Genomic DNA, 10,242 nt, shown 5'->3' on the forward strand with positions numbered 1-10,242 from the left:
AAATAAAATAAATATAAAATTAAAATTAAATAGAACATTAAATAAGTAATAAAAAAATAATATATATTGAGTAACAAAAATGCTCAACCCAATCTGAAATCTAATTTTCAAAAAAAAAAAAAAATTGATTATATAAGGTTTGATTGAAACCCGTCAGGTACATATACACACACATTGATTTGTCCATTGCATTCATTCCATGCAAGAATTTCATAACAAATAATTTTTATGATAAGATCGTGGAGTTAGTGAATAAAATTTATCGATAAACGCATAGTATGTGTCAGCATGTGCGGTTATTTACGAAACCCTTCGTAAGAAGGGAAGAGGCAGGCGGAATTGGGTGAAGGATACAAAACATGGATCTGGCAAAGGGTCATAAAGCCCTTGGCTTCAAAAATAAAACCACAGAATAAAATCCCATTTGGTTGATCAATCGCATCTAAGCTTCTTCAAGATTTCTCAATTAAATTGCATTGCAAATGGACATCCATCGACAATTCAAACTCAAAATTACTTGGTGCTTATAGAAGATCTAACTCAGCTTTTGAACGGTTGAAATAATTGAATTAACGTGATCAATTGATTTATTCGATATTAATCAAATATTAAACCAATTAAAGTGGTCGCTAACTTAACAGTTAATGGATACTGACTTAATAATTAAGATGTTAATCAAATAACTAAATTATAACATAACTAATCAAAATGAATTACTTGTGATTCAATTTTATTTTTTATGCTGAATTTGTATTAACATAACCAGTTGATTTAGTCGTTGTTAATCAAGTGTTGAACCAATTAAAGTAGTCATCAACTTAACAATCAATGGATGCTGACTTGACGATTAAAATATTAACCAAACGACTAAATTATAATATCATTGATCAATTCCAAGATGTCAAAGTCATAATGATGTTGTCCATTGTCTCACCAATATAATTGTTGTCATCCTCTACTCGTTCTTATCCTCCATTTGAGGTTACATATCCCTGATCATTTAAGCTAGCAGCAGGACAAATCAAGAAACTAATACTAACAGGAAATCAAGTAAATCTGATCTCTATCTTTCCGCCAAAACATGATCATTAAAAAACCTTAAGTGATCTTTTGCAGCAATGATGATGATAGATTGAGAAATATGTTGGCAAATTAAATGAGAAGGCAATAACTAAGAACTTTGGCTTGATGGTATATCCACTTATCATCAACAACATTTATGTACAAACAGAATATGAAAGTGAAAGGATGATAAAGAGATGGGATCAGTGGGAGACAAAAAGCAGTTTCAACACTCTGAAACTTGAACAACGATCCCTTGGATAGTGCTCTGAAGATTGTTGTAGCTCAAATTTGTAGTTAATATTAAGCGTAGGTGACCAATTCTTGATCTAATAAAATGTTGTATTCGTATTATGTTTTACATGAAAATCGTGTGTTATAATTTATATTAATATAAAAATATAAAATATAATTTTTTAATTTTATTAAATTTATTTATAATTTTTTTAAAATAATTTTAAATCATATTATCTATCTTTTATATTTATAACATTTTTATATCATATTATTGTATTATATCATTGTATTATGTTTTAAATTATCAAATCTAACCTTATGGTAGTAAGAGCCTGATGAAATCATTAAGTCCTTTACTTAAAAAAATAAGTGAGCTCAGCAGCACTGCATCAGAGATCCAGCATTTTTACACTTTCTAGTTGCCACCGAAGCAACCTGCATGGTGACAAGGAAACCGCTACAAAGTCCTGGATGTCCATTAAAGTATTTGTTTTAGACCATCATCCCATGAAACTGTTCAAAAAAAATTGACCACCATGAGTCAAGTCTTTGCTTCAGGGTTTGCTCGTGGCTAACAAAGCATTGCATCGAGCAAATGCTGAGATAAGCTTCCACAAAAGAAGAACACCTGCCATTTGGGACAATTTCCTGAACAGAGCTGTCAACATGTGCTTTCGAACTCATAAAAGGTTTGGTTCAACTTCGATCTTAGGGTGTGTCCCATTGTAAATCTAAGAAATTATTATTGGAGATTCCACAATCCACAGCTCTGCCCCATGGCCAAGTTTGAGACAAAGCATCATTGCAGCTTCATCCAATTAGTCCTCAGTTTGAAATTATCAACTGTAGCCAAAAGGGCAATATAAACATTTGCATTGAATCCCAAAAAAATGAGAAAAAGAAGTCAATTGAACGGTTGTAGTGGCTCAACTGATTCTCTTTTACTTTGTTACAATTCAAGTTTAATAATCAGATTGAAATTTAATCTCACCAAATTTATAAAATAAAAAAAGAAAAAGAAAAAGATATATCCCCATCAACCTAAACAGACATGGGAGTTGTTAAGACAAAGGAACTACAACAATACAACAATAAAACCTGTAATACACATAATACCATCTCATTCCATTGCAAGGTTTCATTTAGATGGTTAGTGAAAAGGATTCCCACCATGCCATCGTGTCGATTTGAGACTAAATCCTTCCAATCTCGAAACAATGCGATGGCGCGATGGCATGGTAGGACTCCCTTCTGACCAGCTATCCAAATGAAGCACAAACCAACAGAAACTCCACCTAAGATGGATGTTCCTGAACCATTCATACAGAGCAAAAACATTAAGTAACAAGTTTCGTCAAATGGTTGTCATTAAAACAATCCTAAAAGTGACATTTGCAGCATTCAAAGTTAACTGATGGAAGTCCTGTTTAAGTAGCTGGAGCTGCAGTAATTAAGCCAGATCTTACATTTTGCTGGCATTTAGACTTTCAAGTTCCAATAGAGGCATACAATGAAATGAGAGAAAAAGAATCATTTTTCTTATCCATGAATAAAAAAGAGGAGCAACATGTGTGCAGGTCCAACCATTTTCAAACACTTCTACTCATTTTACGCTGCCATCCAAACAACATGAAAAATTGTATGCATCAACAATACGAGCCTATCACATACAGCACAAAGCTTGTTTAACTGCTAAAACAACAGCTAACTGTACAACTTGGGGAACGTACTTCTTAGTCATGGAAACCTATCCAAATGAAACTAAATTACAGATGTCAAAATCTCAAAATGCTAAAAAGTTGGTGATTAAGACAATTCATAGGCACACTTTAGCATTCTATTACTTCTTTTCATCAGAATATGTTTCCGAACAGTTAAAAGAAGGGAAAAAGTGGCACACCAGGCTTATACACACGCACAAACACGTAGAGTCGTAGACAGTTTTTATTTACAATTCTAAGAAAATGGGATTTCTTGAGAACTTATTAGTTTAGATTAGGAATTTAAATATGATATGATGTTCAATCTTTGATTAATGCTCATGACAACAAGGCTAACATTAAAGCAAAAATTCATACCTAAGCTTTGCAGGAACTGATGCTATGTTGACTTGTAAGTTCTAAAGAAGAATCTATGTCATGATTTTTCCTTGTCACTGAGTTATAACAGTCAGCAACGCGGAATCACTCATGATACTTTAAACTGAGAGACGGGCCAACATGAGCAAGATACTTTAAACTGAATTATATGCCTAAATAAGAAGCAACTACCATTTATACACAAAATACATGCATCAATAACTATATATAGCTCTCACTTATGCCAGAATCAAGTCATAACTTGAATTTTAATTTAGAACCAAAAAATAACGTTACTTAACAGTAGCAAAAGCAACCATTTAGTTCACATATGTTGAGAATTAATAATTCAAGAGGCCAGTGACAAGAACTGCATCAAACTGATAAAAGTATGAACCTGTTAAGCTTATCTCATTGACCAAGCCAGAAAGGAAACGTGTCAGAAACTCCAAAAGGTTACATACATGTCTGCCACATTTTTTCCTGCACAAAAAGGGCAGTGAAGAACAAAAGGAAAAAGTATTACCTACATTTAGTAGAAGAGTTTTCAACAAGAAACATCGCCTCCTCTTAATTGCTGTATCGCAGAGTACATTTTCCGTCGATGCCCAACAGCAAATACACCCATCTCCTTGAGATCATCTAGAGTAAGCAGAGGCAGAGTTTCCTCATCAACCTCGTGCATTTCAAAAACACCGGCATACCTGCCAAATCCCAGGTCTTCCAACCATCTTCTGACACTAGTTACATCATTACAGGGGTATCTCGTTTGGTCCCATATGTCACGCGATTTAAGAAACACATCATTTCCTTCAAAACAAGCATCCTTCCAAAAACCATCAGTATTTCCTTGTTGCCAATTACCATAACCAGGTTCATCTGCATCATATTCACAAGCATCTTTGCTGGTAGCCGGCATTTCGTGATCTGACATGTCCTGAAAACCATTATCAGGGTAATAATCTGCACAAACATTTGATTCGATTCCCATGAACGCTTTCTCACCAAGCTCCTTTCTATCTTCACTGCTAAATTGAGGGCTAAGTTTAGAACTCCAATTCCAAGCACTGCCAAACGCACAATTATTGCCTTCTCTGCTCCGCCCTCGCCGCTTCATGACCCTACTCTTCCTGGTAATCGTACCAAAATTTAAAGTAGACTTCATCATGTCAATTTCATCAGCACTGATCAAATCAAAACCCAATTTCGACGAATTCAGGTTCTTATTCTCTCTGTTTTGTTGCAATTCAGCTGATATCCTCGGGGAAACACCAGGGTCAGAAATCAAGAAATTTGGAGAGTTTCCTTTACAAAACTCAACAGCAGTAGCAAGTTCATTTTCTTGAGAGTTGAGAAAATCAGGTTTCCATCTTTTATGTACCAAACTTTCGTTATTCTTCTGAGAAAACCCACATGCAAAAGCAGCGGATACGTCTCCTATTTCCCCTAACCTAACATTAGGCCGCCTTTGTCTTTTTGAATTCATGCTTAAAACCAACATTTTACACCAAACCCTACTTTTATCGAACCCTAACAACACACACAAAACCCCCCACAAAATTAAACCTCAAAATCAACCCAAAAAAATTTTGCAACAAACAAAAAAAACCCAAATAAAAAATCACCTTAAAAAACCATTAATATACATAAAATAATGTAAAATTCATTAAAACTAGTACAATTTACATCAATATTCAGTAAATAAAAGTACTATAAATACTAATACAAAGCAGTACTAGTTAAAGGATAAAAGTGAAGAAGTGAACCTGGAAAGAGAGTAACAGTGGCAGAAGAGTTCAAACTTTTGCATGTCTCCACAATTAGAAAATTTGCAGGGTTGCTGAAGTGGGCAGCTTAAAACAACAAATATATTTACTTTTATATATTAAAAAAAAAAAAAGGAAAGTTGAAGTTTGTTAGTTTTGGTTTCTTTTTATAAACGAGCAAAGCAAAGAGCAAAACTTGAAAAATTAAAAATAATAAAAAAAATAAAAAACTAGTGGAGAGTTCTGTTATATTTGTCTGTGTGCAACATAAGTTTAGATTTTGGATTAGATTTTCAGACATAGATAGGGACATGAGAGGAAGTCAAATTGAGAAGGTTCCAACTCAAACAAACGAGGATGGGAAGAAGAGCGGATATGCTTAGGTGTTCCATGAGTTATTATTATCTAATAATTTTCGTCTTGTCTTTTTCTTTGACACGTTAATGTTGTACCTTACATGTCATGATACGTGTAAGAGAAATAATGAGTTTGGATATCTTATGTTAATTTAATTAATAAATTTTAAAATATTATTTATGATTATTCAATAAATTTAATAAATAAAATAAATTTATTCAATATTTATAATCATTTATTAAGATAAACAAATAAAATCAAATTTATTCAATATTTATCGATTTATTAATTTTTTAGCTTACAAACGGAAGAAGATCGTTGAAAGAAGAAGGTTTTGAATAGATTTAATAATTTTAAATATAATATAACAACGTGATATAAAAATAATATAATTTAAAATTTTAATAAAATTTATAAATAAATTTTATAAAATAAAAAATATATATTTTATATAAATATAAATTATGATACATAATTATTATATAAAATATAAATTTTTAATATTTTACTTCATAAACGACAAAATCTAATGTTGAGACAGAATGGGTCTAAGGATGCTGAGGATAGGCATTGACATTTAGCCAACAGAGTTGGTTAGCTCATCTCTGAGTGCTTTAACTATGTTTGATTGTGGCTTTTTAACTAGGAAAAGTCTGACAAAACAAATCCAGATCCTACAGCTCTTATCTACACAGCTATCTCTTTACGACAATTAATGAATAAAACAAAATAAAATTTTGATTAATTTTTAATTTTTAATAATATTTTTTATTTTTTAATAATTTGATCCAAAAAATAATTAAATTAGGTGATTGAAATTATTTAATAATAAATTACTATATATTTTTAATATTTTATATTTATTTGATTTTTAAAAGTTTTTAATAATATTTATAATTTTAAAAATTTATTATAGTTGATGAGCATTTTATATTTGAGATTTCATTGTATTAGATTAATCTCATTTATTTGATATTTGAAAATCTTTTTCATATATATGTAGAAAAAAAAATTTAAAATAGGTAAATTTGAAGATGGTACATCAAAATATATCGATATCTATACGTAAACAATACATCTAATGTACAATATTGATTAGTTTAATTAAAATTCAATTCGTTAATAATTTAGTAATTTTTGGAGTTAATCGTGATTTTAGCACAGTGAAAAATATTTTGTTGAATGAAATTTAAATAAAAAAAATATAGAAGCATTCATCTTCGAACCTTAAATTTCTTAATTTTGCATTCTAACCTAAATCTTTAGCCGTAAAATATTTTCTTTTGATATTTGAAATTATTAAAAATTAAATTTAATCATTAAAATTAAAAATATAATATTTTATCGATAAATCACTTCACTGGTAAAATAAGAGTAAAACATATTAAGTAATCTCACTTGGGTCATATGCTTGGTATAGGGCTCTCGTGGATAGGGTTAGGTTGGCCCAAAGTGGCCTGTTACCATTGACATGAAGTGGCCCAAATCTTGAATTAAATTGCATGATGAACCCTTAAATTCAGCGCTTGTTAAAGATGAAAGATTGTACATATGTTGTAATATTCACAATCATCCCCAAAAATTTTTAGGGTTGGTGCTATTATATTTGGGAATTGAAATTAGAAATAAAATATTTTTAAATGATTGATAGTGGTTTGATTTATTATTATAATAATATTAAATTTTAATTTTTGATAACCTCAATTATATAAAATAATTTCTTTCAAATTATTTTCAAGCTTCGAACGTTTATTATAAATTAGAGAACTTGGGATGGTTGTATACTATACACACATCCTTCACCGTGTGTCACTATATTTACTGACGATACAAAATCTGTCAGTAAAAATTAAAAACCGTTGTTTTAGATCAATAAAATATGTATACTGACGATAAAGATGGTTATTTTGAAAAAAAAAAAAAAAATTATGTTGGTATAACCCTCGTCGATATAAAATTATAACATCGAAAATTTGACTGTTGCAAACTTGCAATAGCACTTTATCATATACGGAACCGTTGGTATAACTATATGAAAAATCAACGAATTCTCACAATTTATACTAACCAAACCACCTCTCTATCGGTATAAATTTATTTGTCAGTAAACCCTTTCTCATCCGTTGGTATCGACCAAGTTATAAATACTTCAAAAAAAATTTTAAAAAAATCAGAAATAATTGCATATTTATTTTGTACTAAATACATAATTAACTACAGTTCAGTCTCATTCATCGTTTGGCTGCATATAAGTTCATAAACTAAATTGCTTGAGATAGATTGGACTCCTAAAATGAAAGTAAAATTTTTTTTTTTTGTGAGAAAAAGTTTAGAGTCAGAGAAAGTTTTTTCTAATGCAAGATGAGGGCCACCATTGGTAATAGTAATCCCAAAGTTTTTGAAACGTCCTTTGGCATGAATATATATTTATATTAAACTAGTTTTAAACCCATGATGCACATAAATATATTAATATATCAATAAGTTTTATATAAATATAAATTTTTTTTATATGATAATATAAGTTATGAAGTTTATGAATAACTCACAACTTATATAATCATTTTTATTTAAATTTATATATTTTAATATAATAAAACAAATTAATTACATATTGAATGTGCTTATGCAATTATCATCAATTCTAAAAAAAAACTCAAATTATAATTTATTGAATCCAAATAAGTTCTAAATAAAAAACAATAATATTTTCGATTTCAAGAAATTAAAAATTTTGTCTTTAAAATCAATCTCGCATACAAATTTTTTTCATAAAAGAGTCTTCCATAAATTGTTGTTGAAGTGAAAATGCAACAATAGATTTTTCAATATTTTAAAGTAAAGTGTTATTTTATTTAACAAACTAATAGATTTCCTAAATAGAGATGAAAATATAGATAAAACAGTAATCTATAATTTAACAATAGTTGAGTTATAATCTAGGCTATATAACTTTATAACAAACATAATTATTGTAATAAATTTATACATATCTCTTCCAATTATATTTAACATTCAAGCTTATGATCAAAATTATATACCTTATTCACTGTAAGTTTGATACTACTTATCTCAATATTATACTTGGTTGTCCTCGTCTCAAACACACAAATTTTACCTGTGAGATCTTCAAATATTTTTTGGATCTTACAATCTCTATTTTTCTAATTCATAAGTATTAATATATTATTCAATTAATTTAAATATTAAATAATATTAAAATAAATTTTAACTAAATATCTTAATAGATATTTCATAAAGATAGTCAATATCTCTATTAATTAAATCTTTAATTTTTGTATTAAACAGTACAAACATCAACCTTTTAGAATTATCATACGTTTCAATATTCAACTTATACCTATAAAAAATGCAAAGCTCTACAATTATAAATATAATATAATAATTTAAAATACTTTTATTATCATAATAGAATAATTAATTTTGTATGCGTCAAATAAAAAAAATATAAATACTAAGTACTTTGGAGTTGGATTAGGGACATCAACATTGTAGGAATAGCATTGAAATTTTCTATCAACTTTATATAGTTTATTGTTACACCCACATGACATATAGTACCAACAAAAAATGATATCAACTTTCATAATTAGTGACTCTACTGGTGAAAGACTTTTCCTATATATATACAGTAATCTTTAAATCGATCATCAACAAAAAAAGAAGAAGCTTATATCATAGTTAAAGAAATATAAAATGTAAGTATAAAAGGAGAATAATATTTGAGCAATACTGACAAAAAAATGATGCAAAATGAAAATTAGAGAGAAAATTGAAGTAGAGTTTAGTAGAGATCAAAAGATATAAAATGAATGAAAAGTAATTAAAGATGTATTATACTTAACCTAAAGCTATTTATACAAAAGGCATGTTGTAGGTTAATTAATAAGATAATTTTAAATTATAAAAGTTAATATTGAAATATTAAAAATTATAAGTGAATAATGGTCTAATAATGGTAAATTGATTGATATTGAAATATTTTATTTTGTCATTAACATTTATAGATCCCCTACTTTAGAACAATAAAACAAATTAAATTTATTGCATTTAATAATGAAAATAAAACAAATTAAATTTTAATTAAATCAATGTGCATTAATATCTAGATTTTAAATTTATAAAATGTTACAAATAAAATCAAATGAAATCCATGTGTATTAATATTTTATCAAATGGAATTAAATGTGCATTAATATTTTACCAAATGAAATCATGTTTAATAAAATATAAATCTATCAATCAAATATAAATTAATAAAATATTTTATTCCATTAATTTAATTATGGAGAAATAATTTGATATATTTGCTTTCTATATTTACACATTAAATATATCAATTACTCAAATGGATACTATATTTAATCAAATATAAATGTAACAAATAATTTATTAGATAATCAAATATTTTATAATTGTAATTGTAGTATTTATTAAATTATTAATTATATATTGATTGATTCAATTTGTCAAATTAAGAAATTTTTTAAAATTTTAATACTTCTAATATGAATTGAATTAAGACTGATTTAAAGTCAATAGTAAAAAACATAAATATAGTCAATTAATAAAATAATTTTAAATTACAAAAATTAATATTGAAATAATAAAAATTATGAGTGAATAATGGTATAAAAATGGCAAATTGATATTAAAATATTTTATTTTATCATTAACATTTAGAGATCTCTTAATTTAGAATAACAAAATAAAATAAATTA

General features: G+C 27.7%; 1 protein-coding gene across 4 annotated transcripts; it reads right to left on the reverse strand.

Annotated features, from left to right (window-relative positions):
• Nucleotides 1-1,773: 1,773 nt before the first annotated feature.
• On the reverse strand, nucleotides 1,774-5,504 carry LOC111284496 (uncharacterized). 4 transcript variants are annotated; one of them, XM_022873174.2, is made up of 3 exons: nucleotides 5,144-5,504; nucleotides 3,908-4,907; nucleotides 1,774-2,142 (listed from the first exon to the last, which is right to left on the reverse strand). In XM_022873174.2, the coding sequence occupies exon 2, from the start codon at nucleotides 4,876-4,878 to the stop codon at nucleotides 3,925-3,927; it is 954 nt and encodes a 317-aa protein (XP_022728909.2). In that variant the 5' UTR covers nucleotides 4,879-4,907; nucleotides 5,144-5,504; the 3' UTR covers nucleotides 1,774-2,142; nucleotides 3,908-3,924. The 4 variants fall into 4 exon arrangements, with proteins under 4 accessions (XP_022728909.2, XP_022728903.2, XP_022728934.2 ...); XM_022873168.2 differs by having other exon boundaries at nucleotides 3,904-4,907; XM_022873199.2 differs by lacking the exon at nucleotides 1,774-2,142 and adding an exon at nucleotides 2,144-2,609.
• Nucleotides 5,505-10,242: the final 4,738 nt, after the last annotated feature.

This window comes from Durio zibethinus, chromosome 17 (assembly GCF_047325235.1).
Source record: "Durio zibethinus cultivar Kanyao isolate XHJ-2024 chromosome 17, ASM4732523v1, whole genome shotgun sequence".
In the NCBI taxonomy this organism is placed as follows: Eukaryota; Viridiplantae; Streptophyta; class Magnoliopsida; order Malvales; family Malvaceae; genus Durio; species Durio zibethinus.

Excerpts from the sequence above, each read along its gene's own strand:
- LOC111284496 (XM_022873174.2), bottom strand. The coding sequence starts at position 4,878 with ATGTTGGTTTTAAGCATGAATTCAAAAAGACAAAGGCGGCCTAATGTT.